The 25,857-nt window shown below is 44.6% G+C and overlaps 1 protein-coding gene and 1 pseudogene across 2 annotated transcripts in view; both read right to left on the bottom strand.

The window, feature by feature from the left end:
• The window catches only part of ubxn4 (UBX domain protein 4), a 54,971-nt gene that overhangs the window by 4,986 nt on the left and 24,128 nt on the right, over window positions 1-25,857 (bottom strand). For both annotated transcript variants that reach the window (XM_085919999.1, XM_085920001.1), the window contains exons 10-11: window positions 19,779-19,910; window positions 8,285-8,478 (exon numbers count right to left, since the gene is read on the bottom strand). In XM_085919999.1, coding sequence (XP_085776125.1) covers window positions 8,285-8,478; window positions 19,779-19,910 — 326 coding nt within the window. The remainder of the gene's footprint in view (window positions 1-8,284; window positions 8,479-19,778; window positions 19,911-25,857) is intronic.
• Window positions 11,164-19,770, bottom strand: LOC147050561 (general transcription factor II-I repeat domain-containing protein 2-like; annotated as a pseudogene).

Below are 25,857 nucleotides of genomic sequence, written 5' to 3'. Positions count from 1 at the left end.
CTCAGGAGGGGGAAGCAGTGCACGGTCAACACTGTTTACAGTGGAGATGGTGTGCTGCTGACCTCGACTCGGGATGTTGTGAGTCAGTGGGGGGAATAATTCGAAGACCTCCTCAATTCCACCAACACGCCTTCCTTTGTGGAAGCAGGGCCTGAGGACTCTGAGGCGGACTCTCCAATCTCGGAGGTCGAAGTCACTGAGGTAGTTAAAAAACTCCTTGGTGGCAAGGCCCCAGGGGTGGATGAGATCCGCCCGGAGTTCTTAAAGGCTCTGGATGTTGTGGGGCTGTCTTGGCTAACACGCCTCTACAGCATTGCGTGGACATCGGGGACGATGCCTCTGGATTGGCAGACTGGGGTGGTGGTTCCCCTCTTTAAGAAGGGGGACCGGAGGGTGTGTTCCAATTACAGGGGAATCACACTCCTCAGCCTCCCTGGTAAGGTCTATTCAGGGGTGCTGGAGAGGAGGATCCGTCGGGAGGTCGAACCTCGGATTCAGGAGGAGCATTGTGGCTTTCGTCCTGGCCGTGGAACAGTGGACCAGCTCTGCACCCTCGGCAGGATCCTCGAGGGTGCATGGGAGTTCGCCCAACCAGTCCACATGTGTTTTGTGGACTTGGAGAAGGCGTTCGACCGTGTCCCTCGGGAGGTTCTCTGGGGGGTGCTCCGGGAATACGGGGTGCCGAGCCAACTGATAAGGGCGGTTCGGTCCCTGTATCACCGATGCCAGAGTTTGGTCCGCATTTCCGGCAGTAAGTTGGATTCGTTCCCAGTGAGGGTTGTACTCCGCCAAGGCTGCCCTTTGTCACCGATTCTGTTCATAATTTTTATGGACAGAATTTCTAGGCGCAGCCAAGGCGTTGAGGGGGTCCGGTTTGGGGACCTCAGCATCGCGTCACTGCTTTTTGCAGATGACGTGGTGCTGTTGGCTTCTTCAGTCCGTGATCTCCAGCTCTCACTGGAGCGGTTCGCAGCCGAGTGTGAAGCGGTCGGGATGGGGGTCAGCACCTCCAAATCCGAGTCCATGGTCCTTGGTCGGAAAAGGGTGGAATGCCCTCTCCGGATCGGGGATGAGATCCTGCCCCAAGTGGAGGAGTTCAAGTATCTAGGGCTCTTGTTCACGAGTGAGGGCAGGTTGGAGCGTGAGATCGACAGGCGGATCGGTGCAGCGTCGGCAGTAATGCGGACTTTGTACCGGTCCGTCGTGGTGAAGAGAGAGCTGAGCCAAATGGCAAAGCTCTCGATTTACCGGTCGATCTACGCTCCTACCCTCACCTATGGTCACGAGCTATGGGTCGTGACTGAAAGAACGAGGTCCAGGATACAAACGGCTGAAATGAGTTTCGTCCGCAGGATGTCCGGGCTCTCCCTTAGAGATAGGGTGAGAAGCTCGGTCATTCGGGAGAGACTCGGAGTAGAGCCGCTGCTCCTCCACGTTGAGGAGCCAGATGAGGTGTCTCGGGCATCTCATCAGGATGCCTCCTGACGCCTCCCCGGGGAGGTGTTCCGGGCATGTCCCACCGGTAGGAGACCCCGGAGACGACCCAGGACGCGCTGGAGAGACTACGTCTCTCGGCTGGCCTGGGAACGCCTTGGGATCCCCCGGGATGAGCTGGAGGAAGTGGCTGGGGAGAGGGAGGTCTGGGAGTCCCTCCTAAAGCTGCTGCCCCCGCGACCCGACCCCGGATAAGCGGAAGAAGATGAAGAACTAGAATTGGCAATTTCTGGAGAAATTGCGTGTGAAGGCGAAGGCACTTCACACTATTGTGGGACTCGAAATGATGATTAAATGACATAAAAATGGTAAATTGATGATGATTAAATAAAATAAAAATGGGAAATTAATGATGATGATGAAAATAATTATTAAAGTGATGTGTTAAAATTGAATGAATGAAAAAAAAATATTGGTCAAGCGGGATTTGAACTCGCACAGGAACAGCGCTCGTGCCCCAAATTTCAGTCTCTTCTTACTGAGCTAAACAGCGGCTAAGTGTTGCTGTGGTGGAATGATGATATTAAACAAGAAATAAAAATGGTACATGCCGTTAAAACGGTAAAATGATGTTTTTTACTTAAAATTAAATGAATAACTAAATGAATGATGAAAATAATTATTAAAATGTGTTAAAATTGAATGAATGAAAAATTAATGAATAAAAAAAGTATCACCAACCGGGATCGAACTCCCTCGCGGAAGTGGCCTGTGTTCCAAACATCGTTGTATTCTTACTGAGCTAAACAGCGACTTGGTGTTGCTGCGGTGGAATGATGATATTAAACAAGAAATAAAAACGGTAAAATGTTTTTAACTTAAAATTAAATGAATAACTAAATGAATGAACGGAAAATAAATAAATAAAAAATAAAAGAGTTAAATAAACGAGTTAAGGAAAGAAATCATGAAAAAAGTTGTCAGATGTCAAAATTTGAACTCACTCCTGAACGTCGCTCGTGTCTAATGCGCCATTAAGAATGAATGGGGGATTTTAAGGCACAAATTTGCTAATTATGCAAAAACGGTAAATGTTATGAACAAATGAAATACTAGCAGTCATGCCGTGAATTTTTGGAACGTGTGAAAGTTGGAATGGGGTGAATCGGTTAAAGCATGTGGGAGTAGTTAAGTGTCAAAAAAGTGGGAGGAATAAAGTAGGATAATAATAAGAAGAAAAATAAAGTAGAATAACAATAGTGTGAAGGCCTTCGCCTTCACACTAACTATCATGTAGCAACAATATTACCAAAGCATCTGTCACTCCAAATCATAAAATACATCGATCATCGATCGTGTAAACAATGCCGCGTACGCGCGCCGTCGGACTCGAGATTTGCATGTCTGGCGTGATGTGTGCTCGCATGCTGTCCATCACAAGCACAGCTTGCATCCTAAATTGCATTGCTGCCCCTACTGTTTTTTTTGTTTTTTTTTTTACATCACCACACTAAATTCTCTTCACCAGACCTGTGCTTTTTAAAAACTAAAAAAACAGCGCTTTCCCCTCCCAGTTGTTGCGTCACGGCCAATGGTGAAATTTAAATCACCCTCGTTCAGTTTAGTTTGAAAATAACTATATTTCTTTTTCAGTTGTTTTTTTTTGTTTTGTTTATTTGTTTCATGAACTTGAATATTGTGCTTTAAAGTGGCAATTGCTTTATTCGTTTTTTCAGTGTATTAAAAATAATATGTGAGGTGATCAACTGTACTAGTAAGTAATGTGTTAATGATCAAGTAATTTTTTTTGAAAAAAAATACACATAAGTCGCTCCTGAGTATAAGTCGCCCCCCCACCCAAACTATGAAAAAAAACGCGACTTATAGTCCGAAAATTACGGTAATTGAGTGTCATCCGCGTAACATTGAAAACTCATATTATATTTACGTATTATGTCCCCAAGCGGAATCATATAAATATTAAATAGAATTGGGCCGAGTACCGATCCCTGCGGGACACCACACTTAACATTATGGAGCTCAGAGGTCGCATTGCCATGGACATTGCCGTGCATCCTGTCTGATAGATAGGAATAGAACCAGCATAGTGCTGACCCTGAAATACCAACACAGCTTTTAAGCCGCTCTAATAAAATATCAAAGTCTACAGTGTCGAAGGCAGCCCTAAGATCAAGTAATAACAATACCGATGAAGTGTTTGAATCCATAGCTACGAGGAGATCACTTTAGCAAAAGTCTTGTGCAGATGCTCTCGCACTGGGCCGCGGGGGCGCGTCAGTCAGCCAGCACGCAAGAGCAGAGAGGAGCTGTAACACTTTAAAATGTTTTAAAAAGTGTTTAAAATACAATAACGTATTCAAAAGTACAATAGAGTGTATGAAAATGAAATTATAAAAGTCTTGTGCGGATGCGCTCATGCTGGGCCGCGGGGGTGCGTCAGTCAGTCAGCAGGCAAGAGCAGAGAGGAGCCGTCACACTAAAATGTTTTAAAGTGTTTAAAAGACAATAGCGTATTTAAAAGTACAATAGAGTGTATAAAAATAAAATTATAAAAGTCTTGTACGGATGCGCTTGCGCTGGGTCGTGGGGGCGCATCAGTCGGCCAGCACGCAAGAGCAGAGAGGAGCCAGACATGTTTACAAAAAAAGGTCCATAAAAGTCTTATGTGGATATTGTAACAATATATTGATTCAAATTTATGTTCTTATTTATTTAAATAAATAAGAAAGTTTTTGCAAGTCAAACATTTTACAAAAGTGCTTAAAAATACATCTCATCAGGATGCCTTGTGGACGCCTCCCTGGGGAGGTGTTCCGGGCAGGAGACGCCGGGGACGACCCAGGACGCGCTGGAGAGACTATGTCTCTCGGCTGGCCTGGGAACGCCTTGGGATCCCCCGGGATGAGCTGGATGAAGTGGCTGGGGAGAGGGAGGTCTGGGAGTACCTCCTTTTTTTAACATACCGTATTTTTCGGACTATAAGTCGCACCAGAGTATAAGTCGCACTTCTGGGGCAAATGTATTTGTCAAAATCCAACACCAAGAACAGACATGAACCAGCAACAACAGGCTAAACGATACGGTATGCTAACGTGGCATACACAGACGAGGAGCTGAGAACGGGCCTGACGTAACATTCAAAGTTATTCTAATAACTATTACATAAATAACATGTTTATCAAACCATCTGTCTCACTCCAATTCATTAAATCCATCGATCGTCCTTTATGTAAACAATGCCGCGTATGCGCCGCGTATATAACGATATATAAAGTATATTTCAAATAACTATCATATTACAATATCAAACCATCTGTGTCACTCCAAATCAATAAATCCATCGATCGAATTCCTCGTCCTTTGTCAACAACGCCGCGCGTGCGTCCTGACGTCAGCCTCGTCGTTATTCCACAGATCTAGTATATAACTATATTGTAGCGTGAACAAAGTACAAGTAAAGACGTGGGTTTGGTAAACGGCTCTTTACTTAACAAAACAAGAGATCAACGAAGCAACAACTACTGAACTTCCAGCCACGGAGGTGGAAGAGAGCTCCATAGAATAGGACTGCCCGTGCATCAAAGCCATGTCCGAGCCCCATCCACCGTCCCCGGACAGCCACCCGGCCGAGAGCTGGGCCCTGACTTCCATCCACGGAGGTGAAAGAGAGCTCCCATCGAGTAGGACCGGGTGTGCGTAAAAGCCATGTCCGAGCCCTATCCACCGTTCCCGGACAGCCACCCGGCCGAGCGCCGGCCCCCGACTTCCATCCACGGAGGTGAACAAGAACTCCCATCGAGTAGGACCGGGCGTGCGTAAAAGCCACAATAGTTTTTCAAACCTTCTGTGTCACTCCAAATCATTAAATCCTTCAAACTCTTCATCCTCCGTGTCACTTAGAAATAAAGCCGCCAATGATGCCGGTAGTACGTGGGGCCCTTCGTCATCTTTGTCATCCCGTGATCGAATCTTTGTCCTTTATGTAAACAACCGCCGTGCCACTGCTGTTGACAACAAACTAGAGAAACTCCCCTTCATTTACAGTGGAAATAGTGTTGTTGGTCTCCATTTTTTGCGAATGCATCATAGTCTGGAGTAAAATTTGTTGTGGCAATTCTTAGGATAGAGCCGAGGTGTTGGTCTGTTAACCTAGATCTGTGACGGGCTTTGTTGACGTTCCTGTGGCTGAACGTCTGCTCACACATGTAGGTTGAGCCAAATTGTCAACTCTTTTTTGAACACTCGGCACTCAGTGTCCACTTTTCTTTTTCTTGGGCCACTTATTTTAATGGAAGGATTCCAGGGGAAGGTTTATGTGTGGCCATAGCGTAAAACAGTATCTGAAAGCTCAGCGCGCGAATTACAAGAATGCTGACGTCACAGCCTACACTTGAAATTCGGCACTGATAGAAATAGAGCGCATAGTGCACAACTGAGTACGTAAACGCACTTATGAGTGTGCACTGAGCTTTCTGACACGGCTTCCAGGAGTAAATGCGCGGAAAATGACCAAAAATTGATGGGTCGGATGTGGCCCGCGGGCCATAGTTTGCCCATGTCTGCTCTAAACGGTACCTATAGCTTCCAATGAGAGTCTAGATTCTGGTTGAAGGTATTTTGACCATTCTTCTTTACAGAACATCTCCAGTTATGGGTATTTAAGGTGGCCAGGTGCAAGTTGTTTTCCTCTTTGCATCTTCTCTGAAGAGTGGCAAAAAACCTCAAAATAACTGACAAATGACCTGAAAACAAAGATTGTTCAACGTCATTGTTTAGGGCAGGGGTGTCCAAACTTTTTGCAAGGAGGGCCAGATTTGATAAAGTGAAGGGGCCCGGGGGCCAGTAGTTTTTTTGGACATTTTTTTAACTACAATTTCATCCAAATAAACACTGTTATAAAACAAATTTCATTCTCCCAATTGTCTTTATTTTTTAAATGACAAAATAACCAAATATAAGCCACTCCCTAACCCTAACCCTAAAAACACAAATTCTGCCTTTCATTCATATCTGAAGAGTCCGATAACATTGAACAAACTGTATGAAATACCTTAAATTTACATGAGTTTAAAATCATTTTTGCCTCATGAACATTTTAAACAGGAGTTATAAGTAATACATAAAATACGATAACATTGAACAAACTGTATGAAATACCTTAAATTTACATGAGTTTAAAATTATTTTCGCCTCATGAACATTTCACACAGGGTTCACGCAGCCGGTTCGCGCGTACCCTTTTTACAACGGGTTTATTTCCGCATTTGACTTGCGCATGCTCCGCATAGCAGGACAGCTGGAGTCATGTTCTCGCTGTGAAATCACGCCGGGTCACGCGAGATTACATTTCTGCGGCATAAATGTAAAATAGCTTTGGTACGTGTGTATTAAAGCGCTGGTCAACAATGGCGGCGGGCCACATACTAAAGATTTTATCACAGAGGCTGTGGGCCTGATGAAATTTGACCACGGGCCGCAATTGGCCCGCGGGCCGGACTTTGGACATCCCTGGTTTAGGGGAAGGATACAAAAAGCTAGCTCAGAGATTTCAGCTGTAAGTTTGCACTGTGAGGAACATAGTGAGGAAATGGAAGACCACAGACACAGTTCTAGTTAAGGCCCGGAGTGGCAGGCCAAGAAAAATCTGAGATAAGCAGAGGCATAGGATGGTGAGAACAAAGTCGACCCACAGAGCAGGTCCAAAGACCTACAACATCATCTACATGCAGATGGTGACACTGTGCATCGTTCAACTATTCAGTGCACTTTGTACAAGGAGATGCTGTATGGAAGAATAATGCGGCAGAAGCCTTTTCTGCGCACATGCCTCAAACAGAGTCACTTGAGGTATGCTAAAGCACATTTGGACAAGCCAGCTTCATTTTGGAATAAGGTGCTGTGGACTGACGAAACTAAATTTTTGATATTTGGACATAACGGGTGGTATGCATGGAGGAAGAACACAGCATTCCATGACAAACACTTGCCACCGATCAGTCAAATTTGGTGCTGGTTCCATCATGCTGTGGGACTGTGGGGCCAGTGCAGGTACTGGCAATCTTGTTAAAGTTGACGTTCACATGGATTCAGCAGATTCTTGCAAACAAAGTTTAAGAATCAGTGACAAAGTTGAAGTTGTGCAGGGGCTGGATACCTCAAGAAGACAATGACCCCTGACACTGCTTAAATTCTACTAAGGAACAGAGGAACAAGTAGAACGTTCTGGAATGGCCATCTCAGTCCCCAGACCTGAACTTAATTGAAAATTTGTGGTGTGATTTGAAGGGAGCTGTTCATGCTAGGAAACCATCCAACCTGACTGAACTAGAGAAATTTTGTCAAGAAGAATGGTCAGAAATACCTTCTACCAGAGTCCAGACTCTTATTGGAAGCTATAAGAAGTGTTTGGAGGCTGTTATTTCTGCAAAAGGAGACTCAACTAAATATTGACGTCATTTTTCTGTTGGGGTGCCCAAATTTATGCACCTGCCTACTTTTGTTTAGGTAATGATTGCACACTTTCTGTAAGTCATATGAACTTCATTTCACTTCTCAAATATCACTGTTTTTGTCTGCTATATGATATATTTAACTGAAATTGCTGATCTGTAAATCCTATAAACTTCATTTCACTTCTCAAATATCACTGTTTGTCTGCTACATATTTAACTGAAATTGCTGATCCGAACAACCAATGATTTATAAAGCAAAATCTTGAAAATGATCAGGGGTGCCCAAACTTTTGCATACGACTGGATGTTATATATTTTATTACAATATACAGTTTACACAGTGTGTAATACAAAAAGGAACAGAGACTGTAACTCACCTTTTTGGTTTATCAGAGTGGGTTGCTGACTGAGACAGGGCAAAAGAGCTTTTTGATGATTCTTGTGGTGGGGTATGAAAGGTGAAGGAGGTGACGAATCGCCATACAGTGAGAACAGGATAGAAGAGTGTGCTCAGGAAAGCCCACATACCTCCACCAGTGGATGGGACAATAGTGCAAGCAGGTCTGCCACGCTGCAAGAAGGAGACGATGCAATGTTTGTTTTTTAAACACTCTGTATACATACTGTATAAAAGCAACAGAAACGCAACACACTTGCTAATGTATTCATATTGCACATTTTGTCACTTTACAAGAGCTAATACCTAACGTAAATTTGTTTTATTGGGATTTCATATAATTGAGCATTTGAGAGCCCGTTATGATGACAAACGAAAATGGACTTAGTTTTCCCTCGCCCGGATGCGGGTCACCGGGGCCCCCCTCTGGAGCCAGGCCTGGAAGTGGGGCTCGAAGGCGAGCGCCTGGTGGCCGGGCCTTCGCCCATGGGGCCCGGCTGAGCATAGCCCGAAATGAAAACCTGGGTCCCCCTTTCCATGGGCTCACCACCTGTAGGAGGGGCCAAAGGGGTCGGGTGCAAAGTGAGCTGGGCGGCGGCCAAAGGCGGGGACCTTGGCAGTTCGATCCCCGGCTGCAGAGGCTGGATCTAGGGACATGGAATGTCACCTCTCTGGCTGGAAAGGAGCCCGAGCTGGCGTGTGAGGCAGAAAAGTTCCGACTAGACATAGTCGGACTTGCCTCCACACATAGTATGGGCTCTGGTACAAGCCCTCTCGAGAGGGGCTGGACTCTCTTCCACTGTGGAGTTGCCCACGGTGAGAGGCGTCGAGCAGGTGTTGGCATACTTATTGCCCCCCGGCTGGGCGCCTGCACATTGGGGTTCATCCCGGTGAGCGAGAGGGTAGCCTTCCTCCACCTTCGGGTGGGGGGCCGGGTCCTGACTGTTGTTTGTGTCTATGCACCGAACGGCAGCTCAGAGTACCCACCCTTCTTGGAGTCCCTGGAGGAAGTGCTGGAGAGCGCTTCTTCTGGGGACTCCATCGTTCTACTGGGTGACTTCAATGCTCACGTGGGCAATGACAGTGGGACCTGGAAGGGCGTGATTGGGAGGAACGGCCCCCCCCGATCTGAACCCGAGCGGTGTTCTATTGTTGGACTTCTGTGCTCGACACGTATTTTCTATAATGAACACCATGTTCAAGCATAAGGGAGTCCATGTGTGCACTTGGCACCAGGACACCCGAGGCCGCAGTTCGATGATTGACTTTATAGTCGTGTCATCGGATTTGCGGCCACATGTTTTGGACACTCGGGTGAAGAGAGGGGCGGAGCTGTCAACTGATCACCACCTGGTGGTGGGTTGGTTCCGATGGTGGGGGAAGATGCCAGTCCGACCTGGCAGGCCCAAACGCTCTGTGACAGTCTGCTGGGAATGTCTGGCAGAATCCCCTGTCAGGAAGAGCTTCAACTACCACCTCCAGCAGAGCTTTTCCCACGTCCCGAGGGAGGCGGGGGACATTGAGTACGAGTGGACCATGGTCCGCGCTTTCATTGTTGAGGCAGCCGACCGGAGCTGTGGCTGTAAGGTTGTTGGTGCCTGTCGTGGCGGCAATCCCCGAACCCGCTGGTGACCACCAGTGGTAAGGGATGCCGTCAAGCTGAAGGAGTCCTATCGGGTCGTTTTGGCCTGCGGGACTCCGGAGGCAGCAGACAGGTACCGGATGGCCAAGCGGAACGCGGCTTTGGCGGTTGCTGAGGCAAAAACCCGGGCGTGAGAGGAGTTTGGCGAGGCTTTGGAGAATGACTTCCGGACGGCTTCGAGGAAATTCTGGTCCACCATCCGGCGTCTCAGGAGGGGGAAGCAGTGCACAGTCAACACTGTTTACAGTGGAGATGGTGTGCTGCTGACCTCGACTAGGGACGTCGTGAGTCGGTGGGAAGAATACTGAGGGAGGTTCTGTGGAGGGTGCTTCGGGAGTACGGGGTGCCAAGCCAACTGATAAGGGCGGTTTGGTCCGCATTTCCGGCAGTAAGTCGGATTCGTTCCCAGTGAGGGTTGGACTCCGCCAAGGCTGCCCTTTGTCACCGATTCTGTTCATAATTTTTATGGACAGAATTTCTAGGCGCAGCCGAGGCGTTGTGGGGGTCCGGTTTGGGGACCTCAGCATCGCGTCACTGCTTTTTGCAGATGATGTGGTGCTGTTGGCTTCTTCAGGCCGTGATCTCCAGCTCTCACTGGAGCGGTTCGCAGCCGAGTGTGAAGCGGTCGGGATGAGGGTCAGCACCTCCAAATCCGAGTGGCCCTCTCCGGATCGAGGATGAGATCCTGCCCCAAGTGGAGGAGTTCAAGTATCTTGGGGTCTTGTTCACGAGTGAGGGCAGGATGGAGCGTGAGATCGACAGGCGGATCGGTGCAGCGTCGGCAGTAATGCGGACTCTGTACCGCTCTGTCGTGGTGAAGAGAGAGCTGAGCCAAATGGCAAAACTCTCGATTTACCCGTCGATCTACCCTCCTACCCTCACCTATGGTCACGAGCTATGGGTCGTGACCGAAAGAACGAGATCCAGGATACAAGCGGCCGGTATGAGTTTCCTCCGCAGGGTGTCCGGGCTCTCCCTTAGCGATAAGGTGAGAAGCTCGGTCATCCGGGAGAGACTCTGAGTAGAGCCGCTGCTCCTCCACGTTGAGAGGAGCCAGATGAGGTGCCTCGTGCATCTTATCAGGATGCCTCCTGGACGCCTCCCTGGGGAGGTCTTCCAGACATGTCCCACTGGTAGGAGACCCCGGGGACGACCCAGGATGCTCTGGAGAGACTATGTCTCTCGGCTGGCCTGGGAACACCTTGGGATCCCCCGGGATGAGCTGGATGAAGTGGCTGGGGAGAGGGAAGTCTGGGAGTCCCTCCTAAAGCTGCTGCGCCCGCGACCCGACCCCGGATAAGCGGAAGAAGATGGATGGATGGAGAGCATTTGATAAAAAAAATGAAGTGTGGCACACAAAAATATTCAGCTGCCCTGAGCATATATTTTGGACGGAGGTGAGCCTTTCGTCAGTCTGTCAATCTGTCTGTGATGGACACCCGTTCTGCTGACAAATGATGAAAGACTAAGGAACTTAGCATTGAGGGAAATGGGTATTCACCCATTATTGTTGTCGACCCTAACCACTCACTGAGTCCTGTGACTGATGTGAACGCCAAGATGGTGGACAGTGCGCCAGTGTGTGGCGATGCTCCATTCAAAGTACTTGGTGCCTTTCCGACTAAGTAACTGCCGGTTTTTTGATCGCCAATCCTAGTAGGATTCTTAACAATACATCTGAAGTTCAGGTGCATTTGAGCATGGTGGTGAGAAGACATACTGGGTGACCTCTCCATTCACGATGGAAGCACCAGCACAAATGCAGTGGTCAGATGGTGAAACAGGAATTGAAATAACACACTTGACTAATAACTCTCAAAATGTATTAAACTGTCATTGTTGTATTCAAATGAAACTGTTAAAACATGTTAGAACTAAATCAAATTGGCAATGCTGTATTCAAAACAAATTGATATCAATTGTTATGCAAACTTCCAGTTTATTTGTTATTGCTGTATTTAAATCATTGCTGAATTCAAATCATATTCAAACTCCAGTTTATCTGTTAATGCTGTATTCAAATCATGTTATACTGTTCAAATTTGTGTTTTCTATTGATTCTCTCTTTTTATGATTGTGTCAGTATTATTGGTAGTACTGTAGTAATGTAGATTGTGTGTCTGGCAGTGAAACCCATGGTTGTAATCTTTCATCCTGACTGGATGGGGGGAAAGAATCCCTGACGCTTTGCTAGAATGGAGTGCTCTTCTTTTTCTCACGTCTGTTAGCAAAGAGGTTTTTCGATGAGCAACCCACGCTTTGTGCTTCAGGGAACCACTTCACCATTGATTAATGTGCCTTTATGGGAAGACTGGAGAAGTTGATGTTGATTTCAACCTGGCAAATAAGGCCGGTTCTGGGAAGTTTCAAGGTTGCATGAGGAGTAATCTGGTTTTAATTAGATAAGTTCTTTCTTGTTAAAATAACCTTAAGTAGCATGCATGGAAACATTATCTAGGATTTGGTGAGTCAGGGTGATAAAGCAAAAGAAAAAAGTTGGAATAAGAATTTTTAATGCATGCTGATGTCACTATTTGCTCAATCGTTTGAGTTGTCGAGGCAATTGTTTTTGCCTCAACGAGGGGATTTATGAGGTATATTTTCATATACACATAGATTGACATTGCAAATAGGTAGTGAACTTACAACTTAAACCTAAAGTTACTGTTTGATAAGTAAACCAATTGACTCAATGACCTCCTGGCGCCTTGCAAAGAAAGACTTGCATGCCCCACTGAGTTTATGATTGGTTGATGGTTTATCAGTTTCTGGCTGGAGACTAACATAATTGCACCCTATTGAGACCATTCGCCTCAAGGGGAACAGAGGCCACAGAGAGAGGCATTCGCGATTATTTAATTTCAGTGGTGGGCCGTCAGGGCCTGCAATGCCTTTTCTACTGGCCTAAAATTATCTGAATCACAGACTGATGTTAATTATATTTTGTCCATGAATATGTATTAAATAATTCCAAATGGTCTGTCCGCTTCCTTTCATTCCTAGCCCCTAGATTGCGCTGCTTTCAGACGTGTATTTTCATATTTAAGCATTTAACCAATCACGTTTCAGCCACTATTTGTTGCCAGGGTCAAAGACATCTGCCAGGAGGCCTTCACAATCAGTTCTGCAGGCCCTGTAGCATGAAATAAATATCGACCAAACTGTTGCTTCAACCAATCAGATTTTGAGTTGGCGACACCAAGACCCTCTAGCACAGGGGTGTCAAACTCATTTTGGTCTGGGGGCCGCATACAGCTTAATCTGATCTCAAGGGGGCCAGACCAGTAAACTCATTGCAAAATTACATAGAAGTAACAATAAGTCCACTTTTTTCTTTGTATTAGTGCAAAGAAGAAGAAGTAAATGATAAAATTGTTATATTAAATGAATTGTCCTTTTACTAAATATATTATGAACAACTTAAGAGTTCTTAAGAAAAGTATGTGCAATTTCAACAACACTTTTACTCAGTTTAACATTTATTTAAGTGCATTATGCATGAAAACTGATCACAGTGATTGTGCAATGTTGCAAAACATTTAGTCACAGTTTTGGGGAACTTAAAAACACTGTCCTGCATGTTAAAATACATCAAACACATCTAAATTTAGAAATGATTTAAAACCCATTTCTGACCAACCCAAGCAATTCTGAACACATGAATTGACTCCACACACTTGAAATCTTAAGTGGCAGCTGTTTTAAACAGACATTTGATTAAGTAAATGTGTCCCCTTCCTTGTTAATGCATAAAATGTATACATATGAAAAATAACTCACATACATAACATATGGCATGCATAAGAAACATTTTACTCAAAAAACTCTTCTGTTGTAAATCTGCTACTGACTAGCACTGACTTTCACAGCAATTACTACAGCAAACATCCACAGCTGTTTATTTTTATAGTGCAACGTTGAAAGCAGCATTCCATAGGATTTAGTCTTGCTCAGTATTTGCCCCTGAAACTTGGCATCTTTTAGCCTGCACAAGTGCATCAATATCAGGCATCATGTCCTGAGTAGCAGCCAATTTCAGAATCTCATTTAAGTGCTTATGTGTGAGCTTTGAGCGCAGCTTCGTTTTATTAATGTTCATTACTGAGAATGCTGTCATAATACTGTGTTACAATTTTTTTGCGTCCTTGCAACATTTTGTTCAGATTATTCAAGTGCTCTGTAATATCAACCATAAATGCAAGGTCCATCAGCCATAGTGGGCACTGTAATTCCTTAACAGGTTTTCCTTTTTTCTCCATGAATTGTCCGATTTCCCCACGTAGATCAAAGAAGCGCTTTAGCACAGCACCTCTGCTTAACCATCTTACCTCAGTGTGGTATGGCAGACCATGGGTAATGTTACAGTCACTGAGAAGGCTGTCAAACTGACGATGATTGAGACCTCTGGCTCGGATGAAATTAACAGTTCGGACAACCACCTCCATGACGTGATCCATTTTTAACGACTTGCAGCATAATGCCTCCTGATGCAAAATGCAATGAAATGTCCAAAAATCACCCCCTCCATTTGCGGCTTGTACTTTCTCTCTGAACTTTGTCACAACACCTGCCTTTTTCCCGATCATTGACGGCGCACCATCAGTAGCCAGGCTTACGGCACGGGACCAGTCCGCCCCGAATCTGTCCAGCGCTCCAACGACGGAGCGGAAAATGTCCTCAGCTGTTGTGGTGTCGGTCATAGGCACCAACTCGAGAAACTCCTCTGTGACAGTCAAAGTCTCGTCAACTCCACGAATATGGCCAGTTGAGCGACGTCTGTAATATCAGTACTCTCATCAATTGCAACAGAAAATGCCAGAAATGACTCCACTTTGCGTTTCAGTTGGCTGTCCAAATCGGTCGATAGTTCCGAAATCCTGTCTGCCACAGTATTTCTCGTCAAGCTAATATTGGCAAAAGCTTGTCTCTTCTCAGGACACACAATTTCGGCAGCCTTCAGCATGCAGTTTTTGACGAACTCCCCCTCACAGTACGGCTTTGATGCTAATGCTATTTGGCTAGCAATTAGATAGCTGGCTTTCACCGCAGCATCACTGGCCTCTCGGCTCCGGGTGAAAACAGATTGCTGTTTCTTCAGACTCACCAACATTTCATTTAGCTTCTGTTTTCTCATTTCTCCGTGCAAGCGGTTGTATTTCTCACCATGCTGAGTTTCATAGTGGCGACGAATATTGTATTCCTTAAGCACCGAAACTTGCTGCATGCACACCAGGCACACAGGTTTCCCATTCACCTCCATGAACATATAGGAAGAGGTCCATTTTTCCTGAAAAATCCAACACTCTGTGTCCACTTTTCTCTTTTTTGACAGTGACATTTCGCTGAGGAGGGTGCCAGCGGCAACAGAAAAAGCGGGTAAAGGGATAGAACCAATCAGTGCTTCACTCTGCTGTTAGTTCCGCCGCAGCGCCCTAGCGGACAATATAGGAACTGCAGATTCGAAAGAAAATGAAGTTCATTCTTTTTTTTTTTTTTTAATATTGCAGATTTATCCCCCGGGCCAGACTGAACCCCTTGGCGGGCAGGTTCCGGCCCGCGGGCCGTACGTTTGACACCCCTGGTTTACATAGAGTACGATCAATGGATATAATGAATTGGAGTGACACAGATGGTTTGATAAATGTGTTATTTATGTAAAAGTTATTTGAATAACTCTGAATGTTACGTCAGGCCCGTTCTCAGCCCCCTGTTTGTGTATATGTCACGTTAGCATACCGGATCGTTTAGCCCAGGGGTGTCAAACTCAAATTGACAGTGGGCCAAAATTTTAAATTGAACAAAAGCTGCGGGCCAAGGTTGAACAAATGAACCTTTTAATATGGAATCAAACAAGTTTTGATTTTACAATGAATATTGAACAACCAAGGCTTATATAACTTAAAAGTGCAGGCGTGCAAAATCAAGTTGAAAATAACACTAATAATACTAATACTAACAATAATAGTAATAATAGTAATAATAATAATAAAACATATCAATGGCATAATAAATACATTCATTCATTCATTCATTTTCTGAACCGCTTAGTCCCCACGGGGGTCGCGGGCGTGCTGGAGCCTATCCCAGCCGTCATCGGGCAGTAGGCGGGGGACACCCTGAACTGGTTGCCAACCAATCGCAGGGCACACAGAACAACCATTCGCACTCGCACTCACACCTAGGGACAATTTAGAGTGCTCAATCAGCCTATCAAGCATGTTTTTGGGATGTGGGAGGAAACCGGAGTGCCCGGAAAAAACCCACGCGGACACGGGGAGAACATGCAAACTCCACACAGGGAGGGCCGGAGGTGGAATCGAACCCGCACCCTCCTAACTGTGAGGCGGACGTGCTACCCACTGCTCCGAGCCGCCCTATAATAAATACAATTTAAATAAAAATTGAATGCCTCCCTTTTGTTTGCAGCCTTCTGAGGTAAATGTCAAAATTAGCTTCTTACAGAGGCTAATAAATTTGAAAATAAAATAACATAACAACTATGAATAAATCAACCATTCAGGCCTTGGAGTAGCAAGAAAAAGTGCATAGAAAATTCCAGAAAAGACAAACTGGCGGTGATTGAGATCTTTGTGTTACTGTGGACATAACATCCTCCATCTTCAGCCCTTTACCACACAGGGATTCTTGATGTAAGATGCAGTGATAAACAGATAATTCACCTGCACAGTCCTCTTCGCGCATCTTTTCACAGATCCTGCCCACCAGTCCATTCCTTTTACCACTCATGGTTGCCGCACCATCAGTGGTTAATCCCACAAGTTTATTCCACGGAAGGTTTATTTCAGTTACACATTTTCAAACCTCCTCAAAGATTTCTTTCCCTGTGGTTGTGCCATCCATTGGTTTAAATCCCAAAAGCTCCTCCATAACACACAGATTTGTGTCCACGCCGCGGACGAAGACAGTCAGCTGCACAGTATCAGACGCGTCAGTGCTCTCATCCACAACAAGGGAAAAAGAAACAAAATATTTTCCCTTCTCCATCAACTGGACATGCAGATTGGTGGCAAGCTCGCATGTGCGGTCAGCTATTGTGTTTCTGCTCAGGCTTACGTTTGCAAAGGCTTGGTTTTTCTCGGGGCACACTTGTTCACAAACCTTCATCATGCACTTTTTTACAAACTCTCCTTCATTAAAGGGTCGGGCTGATTTGGTGATTTCTTGTGTCACGATATAACTTGACTTTACAGCAGCCTCACTTTGTGTTGTGGCTTTTGTGAACATTTTCTGTTGTGAAATCAAACCTCTTTTCATCTCCTTAACTTTCTGGCTCCTTTGAGCCGTGTCCAGGTCCTTATATTTGTCCTGGTGTTTGGTTTCATAGTGTCGTCTAATATTGTGCTCCTTAGTTACTGACACGTTGGCTCCACAAACAAGACAAACAGGTCTGTCTTGTATACATATAAACAGATATTCTGTCTCCCACCTGTCCAGAAAAGTTCCATTTTCTGCCTTTCTTTTCGCCATTTGTTGGTAGGGTAACACAGTGACAGCTGTCGTTTGAGGTCGCAGTGTGGGGGAGAGGCACGGAGATGCAGGGTGTGCACATAGACTGTATATAAGAAATGAACGCAACATCCGTGACGTCACCCATTAGTTTGTGGACAGCTGCTCGGAAGCCAATAGTATCGAATCCAGGCAGCGCCATCTTGAAAATTTCAGGTGCATTCTGGGAAAAAATGAACACGGATTCTACTTATATGGGCATGAGGCGGAGTCATGAACGGACGTATGGGCGCCAAAGCAACAGCAGACCATTATGGGATTTGTAGTACAAGCGATGAATGCAGTGTTACAGCGCTGCCGCCGTATAATACCAGCGGGCCAGCTCGAATGTTAATTTGAAATTGCCTTGCGGGCCAAATATAATTACACTGCGGGCCAACTTTGGACCGCGGGCCAGAGTTTGACACCGATGGTTTAGCCTGTTGTTCCTGGTTCATGTCTGTTCTTGGTGTTGGATTTTGACAAATAAATTTGCCCCAAAAGTGCAACTTATCCTCCGGTGCGATATATATATATACATGTATATATATTTTTTTATTTTATTTTTTTCACTTTATTGTGCATTTTATGGCTGGTGCAACTTGACGTAACATTCAGTTATTCAAATAACTATTACATAAAATATTCTACAGGCCCATATAACGATATATAAATTATATTTCAAATAACTATTATATAAGCAATAATATCAAACCATCTGTGTAACTCCAAATCATTAAATCCATCGATCGTTCTTTCTGTCAACAATGCGGGTGCGCGCCGCTGACGGCGCTTGCACTTATATACCGTTATATTTTCGGACTATAAGTCGCTCCAGAGTATAAGTCGCACCAGCCATAAAATGCACAATAAAGTGAAAAAAAACAACATATAAGTCACACTTTTGGGGCAAATTTATTTGTCAAAATCCAACACCCAAAACAGACATGAACCAGCAACAACAGGCTAAACGATACGGTATGCTAACGTGACATATACACAAACGAGGAACTGAAAACGGGCCTGACGTAACATTCAGAGTTATTCAAGTAAGTATTACATAAATAACACGTTTATCAAACCATCTGGGTCACTCCAATTCATTAAATCCATCGATCGTGCTTTATGTAAACAATGCCGCGTATGCGCCACATATGCTGACGTCGGACCCGTTGTAAGTTGCATTTCTAATTATTCCACAGACCCATATAACGATATATAAAGCATATTTCAAATAACTATCATATTACAACATTATCAAACCATCTGTCTCACTCCAAATCATTAAATCCATTGATCAAATTCCTTGTTTTTTTGTTTGTTTTTTTTCTTCAAAAAAAATAAATAAATTCCTTCTTCTTTATGTCAACAACGCCGCGCGTGCGCTGCAGAGATCTAGTATATAACTATATTGTAGCATTAACAAAGTACCAGGAAAGACGTGGGTTTTGTAAACGGCTCTTTATTTAACAAAACAATAGTTCAATGAGCCAACAACTACTGAACTGTAACGATATAAACATATACAAGTTGCTACACGAAATAAAATACTTCCATCTCGGGAGGTGGCACTTTCAGCCATGGAGGTGGAAGAGCGTCATAGAATAGGACTGGGCGTGCGTAAAAGCCATGTCCGAGCCCCATCCACCGTCCCCGGACACCCACCCGGCCGAGCGCCGGCCCCCGACTTCCATCCACGGAGGTGAAAGAGAGTTCCGTAGAGTAGGACCGGATGTGCGTAAAAGCCACGTCCGAGCCCCATCCACCATCTCCGGACAGCTACCCGGCCGAGCGCTGGCCACCGACTTCTATCCACGGAGGTGAAAGAGAGCTCCGTAGAGTAGGACCAGCCATGCGTAAAAGCCATAATAGTTTTTCAAACCTTCTGTGTCACTCCAAATCATTAAATCATTTAAAGTCTTCGTCCTCCGTGTCACTTACAAACAAAGCCGCTAATGATGCCGGTAGTACGTGGGGCCCTTGGCAATCTTCGGCATCCCGTGATTGAATCTTTGTCCTTTATGTAAACAACCGCTGCGCCGCTGACGTCACTTGAAATTCAAATTACAGCAATCTCTTGCTACATCGCGGTTTTCGATTTTTTTTTTTTTTTGGTGAATTTTGAAATTTGTGAAAAAATTCACATATAAGTTGCTCCTCAGTATAAGTTGCCTCCGCCACCCCAAACTGAGAAAAAAAAGCGCGATTTATAGTCCGAGAATTACGGTAATTATGCCTGTTCACTATCATATTCAACATTTCTCATCATTCTGGTTAAAACATTCACCAGTCCAGTTTAATCTCATTTGATATAAAGTCTACTCACAGGCAGAAGTACAATGGATGAACTTGGAGAAAGTCCCAGCTCCAATAGAGTCTTATTAAGGTCTTCACTGGTGAATTCCCTTCTCGGAAACATGGTGGCCATGGAAAGGTTGCTATTGCGGTTTCCAACTTCCTAAGAAATAATGTAGACAAAAATTTTAAGCTACATATTTACTCAAGACACTAGTGGCATATTAAAATTACACAATAAAGGATATTAAGTTTGTGCATATCAAACCACAGGGAAGGCTGCAGATGTAATTTCATGTCAAAATATTTCCTCATGCAGAAAGTCTATTAGAGAATATCAAAGAAGCAATATGCTTATGATCGTAAAACGTTGGCGTGGCACAGGAAAAATATTTGAGAGCACAGTAAAGGCAACTGAAGCATCATATAGCATAGACAAACTAATAAAATCGTGTAATTAAAAAAACAAAAAAAGTAGAGCTGTGACCAGCAACAAAGGGCCGTCGCAGCCCGGTTTGCTTTGGGGACTGGCATGTCTGGGTACTGACACAATGGAATTTGATTTTGTTTTAAATGTCACAATAAACCTCTAAAGATGTTTTTTGCAGGCCTGATGTGTCTTTTATGAGTTGTCATGTGTCTTGAAACTTAAACCTGTGGTAAAGTCAAGGATTTTTTCCCCTCCTAAGATTTTCTTTCCCCAGTTGGGTGTTTAAATCACGGTATTTCATTGTCAACTGAAACTTTTTTGTGAGTTACTTTGACACATATAAAATAACTGACTTTTTGTTTAGTTTTGGTTAATAATACACACATCTAAGGGAAATGATAATCCCTCATACAAAGTGTATCTGCATGAACAGAGCTTGAAAACAAAATGGCTTGTCCTCCATTCAGTGCTTGCAAAGAAATGCCACACATTTCAACATTTTCTTTAGAGGAAACATGAAAGTTTTTGGGTATTTTTAGACAATCAGAAACATTTTTGCTTTCATGTCAAATAGTGTGTTTCAACGGCAGCAGCATTTGACAAAATGAAAAACTTTATGTAACTATCTTCACTCTATCCAACCTTCCATCTATCCAAGACTAGTACCTGTCCAGGACCAGGAAACGTGCAAGTAACATTCCTACAGACCCTTCTCACCCAGGTCACAGTCTGTTCAAACTTTATTCAGGCCACTTCCGGTTTGTTTAAGGGCACTTCTGGTTCACGTGAGGTCACTTCCGGTGTATTTGGGACACTTCCGTTTTTTGGAGCCACTTCTGGTTTTGTCAGAGTCACTTCCGGTTTATTTGGGACACTTCTGATTCAATTTAGGTCACTTCCTATTTGTATGGGGCACTTCTGATTTGATTTGGGGCACTTCCGGTTCACTTCCTGTTAAAATTGGGGCACTTACGGTTGGTTCCCTTCCTGTTCATGTTGGGCCACTTCCTGTTCATCATAGCTTGTCACGCCAAACAATTCACACCATTCTAGGGTGTTCTGGTTCACATTCAGCATTGTTCAGGCTGCATGATAAGGGGCACGTTCGGAGGATATGCTCGATGGTCTGGGTGCCCTCTCCAAACTCACATGACTGATCCGTCCCCAGACCCCATCTGACGATATTATCACCTGTCCTACATACTCCTGATCTTGCCCTATTAAGAGCACACCAGCTAGGGAGCGTCTAGGGCAGGGGTCACCAACCCGGTGCCCGCGGGTCGCCCGTGAGGACAGCATGAGTCGCCTGCAGGACTGTTCTAAAATTAGCTCAAATAACGGAACTTGTCAGTGAGCTGCATCTATTTATTTTACAGTCAAACCTCGGTTTCCGACGTCCCGGTTCTGGAACAGATCGGAATTTGAACAAAAAATTCGTGATTTTTTTTGCTTTGGTTGTTGAACAAAATTCAGAGGTCAAACCTCGCGAGATGAGCCGGGAGGACCCGAAAAAACCGGACCGCGCGGCCCGGATGCCGAATGACTCCTAAATCACAAAGACGCTCCTAAAGCAATGCGACAGTGAGCGCCTCAAATTAAGCTCCCTGTGCACTGAGGTCCACTTAAATTTTGGAAAGTACATCAGGACTTTAAAATTTATATGTTCAAAATTTTAGCGACGGCTCTGTCACAATAATGCGACCAGCACGGTGCAGTTGCGCGGTGGGCGACGCGCTACGGTTGTGCGTTCGGCGGTGCGCTGCAATTGCGCAATCAGACAAAGATGCGCAAATGAAAAAATGCTTTTAAAAACTTCTGTGCTCGACGTGGGTTTTCTATAATGAACACCATGTTCAAACATAAGGGTGTTAAGTCAAGTCAAGTTTATTTATATAGCCCTAAATCACAAGCAGTCTCAAAGGGCTTCACATAGACAATCAATTGACAATTATTCTCAAAGCATCCCCTGATCTTGGGCTCCCAAAAGGGCAAGGAAAAACTCAAAAACTCCTACCAGGGGAAAAATGAGAAACCTTGAGAAGGGACCACAGATGGAAGGATCCCCCTTTCAGGATCACCAGGCTGCAATGGATGCAAAGAGGGCACATAAAATACATAATATGGAAATCAAAAAGTGGATGTCCAGGCCAAAGCAAAGAGCTGTCGGAGGTGCCTTTGATTGTCCTGGCAGTGTCCTCTAGGAGGGTCATCCGCTGCAGTTCCCTCATGCTGAATTGGTCCACGAGAATCTAGATAGCCGCCGTCAGCTTGGGTGTCACCTAACCACCTCCCCAGCCGGGGAGGGATGGGGGAAGTGGGGTCGGGGAGCGGGAGCAAAAACAAACTCCAGCCGAATCGGCCACTACAGGTTAATTAAAGGCCATATCATAGAAATATGTCTTTAAATGTGTCTTAAATGTTTCTACTGAGGTAGCAGTTCTAATATCCATTGGTAGGGCATTCCAGAGCTCTGGAGCCCGAATAGAAAATGCTCTAGCCCCTGCAGACATTTTCTTGGCCTTCTGTGTCACTAAAAGACTAGCGTTTTGCGAACGAAGGTTACGAGACGGAACATAAGGAACGACTAAGTCAACGAGATATGAAGGCGGTAAGCCATGCAATGATTTATAGGTTAATAGAAGAACCTTGAAGTCACATCTTAAATGGACCAGGAGCCAGTGTAAATTGGCTAATTGGGTAATGTGATCACATTTTCTTGTCCGTGAGAGCAGCCTTGCAGCAGCATTTTGTACTAACTGTATACTTTTGATAATGGACTTGGGAAGACCAGAGAATAATGCATTACAGTAGTTTAGGCGCGACGTGATAAATGCATGTATAATAATTTCCACATCACCGGTCAAGAGGATTGGGCGAATCTTAGCAAAATTACGAAGGTGAAAAAATGCTATTCTGGTTATATTCTTAATGTGCTTTTGAAAGGAGACCGTTTGGTCAAATATTACCCCGAGATTAATTACAGTATCACTGAGTGATAGTACGGTTATCTATAGTTATAGTGGTTTCCTTAAATAAATGTTGATAACGAGCTGGACCAATTATCAACATCTCAGTTTTATCTGGGTTCAGACGAAGGAAGTTGAGAGACATCCATTGCTTGATCTCCGCAAGGCATGCCTCAAGATTACAACAGTCCCGCGGATCTGTCATTGATAACAGCATATATAATTGGGTGTCATCCGCATAACATTGAAAACTAATATTATATTTACGTATTATGTCCCCAAGCGGAATCATATAAATATTAAATAGAATTGGTCCTCGTACCGATCCCTGTGGGACACCACACGTAACTTAATAGAGCTTTATAGTGTCCATGTGTAAACCTGGCACCAGGACACCCTAGGCCACGGTTCGATGATCGACTTTGTAGTCGTGTCATCGGATTTGCGGCCGCATGTTTTGGACACTCGGGTGAAGAGAGGGGTGGAGCTGTCAACTGATCACCACTTGGTGTTGCAAGTGTGCATACAGCAAACAGTCAGAATATAGCGCGAGAGTAGTCCAAGGCAGCCAACGTGGCCCAAAAGGTCAGGACGTTATGCAGCCGAGGGTGGATAGGGGAGAGAGTTCAGGATCCTAACAGCCTGGAGTATGAAGCTGTTGGTGAGTCTGGTGGTGCGGGAGCACAAGCTTCTGTACCTCTTCCCAGATGGCAGCAGATCAAACAAAGTGTGAGCGCGGTCACTCACATCACACACAATCGTGGTCGCCTTGCGGGTGAGATGGGAGGTGTAAATGTCCTTCAGGGAGGGGAGTGAAGCCCCAATAATCCTACCATCTGAGTTCACTATGCGCTGCAGGGCCTTCGTGTTGTATTAGGTGCAGCTACCACCCAACAGAGCGATACAACTGGAGAGGACGCTCTCAATGGTGCGACGGTAGAATGTGGTCATGATGGCCAGATGTCTTGTGTCTGCAAGAAACACATAGGGTGAACAACTAGCCCTCAGTACCAGGAATGCACTTTGCTATCGACATCGCTAACCAAACATATGGAAGTGCCATATTTGTTGGGGACAAATCATCAGTTTTGAGCACAGCAAGAACTGAAGCTGGCCCCATTGAAATAATCAAATTAGAGACAAAACACCTGACCATCATCTCTGTTTATAAACCCCCAAATGAATCATTTTATTGGCCTCCCACCTGAGACCTCTAAGGGAAAATCCATCTTATCATTGGAGACTTTAACAGCCCAAACTCGAGCTATGAAGATGAAAATGGGGAGAAGGTAATTTTATGGGCTCTTAACAATAACCTTGAGCTATTACATGACCCAAAAGACCCTCCCACCTTCAACAGTGCATGATGGAGAAAGGGGTACAACCCAGACCTAGCTTTTTTTTTACCTCAACAAATCCCATTACCTTACAAAATTTGTCTTACAAACTATACAAATGTCCCAACACCGACCTGTACAAATCACATTCCACCCAGTTGTAAGACCTACACAATCAAAATATCTCCCCAGGTTCAATTTAAAAAAAAAAAAAAAGGAAAGGTTATAAGGAATTTATTGAACTGCGTATTGATGCCATACCACCGAGCCTGATTGTTGGAATAATCACGGGGAAGTCTTGGCCTGCCAGACCTGGAGGCCTCATCTTTTACGAGTTTACGACTTTCCTTTTAACCAAGTTCTTGCTATTTAGTTCAAGGGATGTCTTTTGATCCCCGTCAGCCTTATGTATTCTTCCTGTCCTTATGTTATCTTTGTGTTTTGTTTCTGTAAGAGGCCTTCACTAACAATGAGGAGAGCTTCTTTGTATAGGCGAGATGTTCTTTGTTTAGTTCAAAGGAACTTCATTCCTTTTAGTTAACTGTAGCTTTGATTCATATATTGTTGTTGATCGGAACGTTTTTTCTTTGTTAAATGTTATAAACAGTTTGAAGTAGTCGCACATAAGTTAGCCCACATTTACTGAATGTTTGTTTAAGGAACTGTATATCAGTTACCTCACATTTACTTCATATGCGATGAAATGTTTAGGTAGGACTAGTTAGTCACTCATTATTACTATGTGTTGTGTTAGTTTACAAAGAAGATAAACTTAGCAAAGGTTTAGTTACATTGTTCCACAGTAAAGCGGCATTCAACGTGCTCCAAGTTATCTGATCACAGTCGAAGACGAGTTGGCCACCCATGGAGAAGACGGTCGGTTGAGGAGGAAGAGAACAGATTCTGCAATTCCAGTGCGGAGGTCATGGGCCGACAATTAAGTGCTAAATCACACCACACTACATTCCTTAGCTAATCAGCGTTCGCTACAGCCACTATCTCCCTTCCCTTTAGTGTAGCAACGCCTCTGTAACCAGGGCAACCAAAACATTAAAAAAGAGAAGTACGCGGAGTAGGGACTAAGAATTGATGGAGATTGTAACTGAGCTTCCTTTCTCTATGGTTCTCCTCAGGAGTAAACGTATCCTGGTTGTCTTCTCCTCTTTGTTCCAGCGTGTGATTTACATAATGTCTGATCATACTTAGACCTGACACTGATCATTATGATACATTTGTTCAACTAGTATGGAGGTCAGCTCAACAAAACCTGCCTAGAGGCTGCAGAAAGGAGTACATTCCGGGAATGACTGACCAAATTAAAGAATATGACAATTATAACTCCCTAAACATTGAAGACCCGTTTAGCAAAGACACCAT

The sequence above is a fragment of the Syngnathus leptorhynchus genome, chromosome 9 (genome assembly GCF_054491065.1).
Source record: "Syngnathus leptorhynchus isolate UIUO chromosome 9, UIUO_Slep, whole genome shotgun sequence".
Classification (NCBI taxonomy): domain Eukaryota; kingdom Metazoa; phylum Chordata; class Actinopteri; order Syngnathiformes; family Syngnathidae; genus Syngnathus; species Syngnathus leptorhynchus.
The sequence above is the reverse complement of the archived record's forward strand: the minus strand, read 5'-3'. Positions and strand labels throughout refer to the sequence as shown.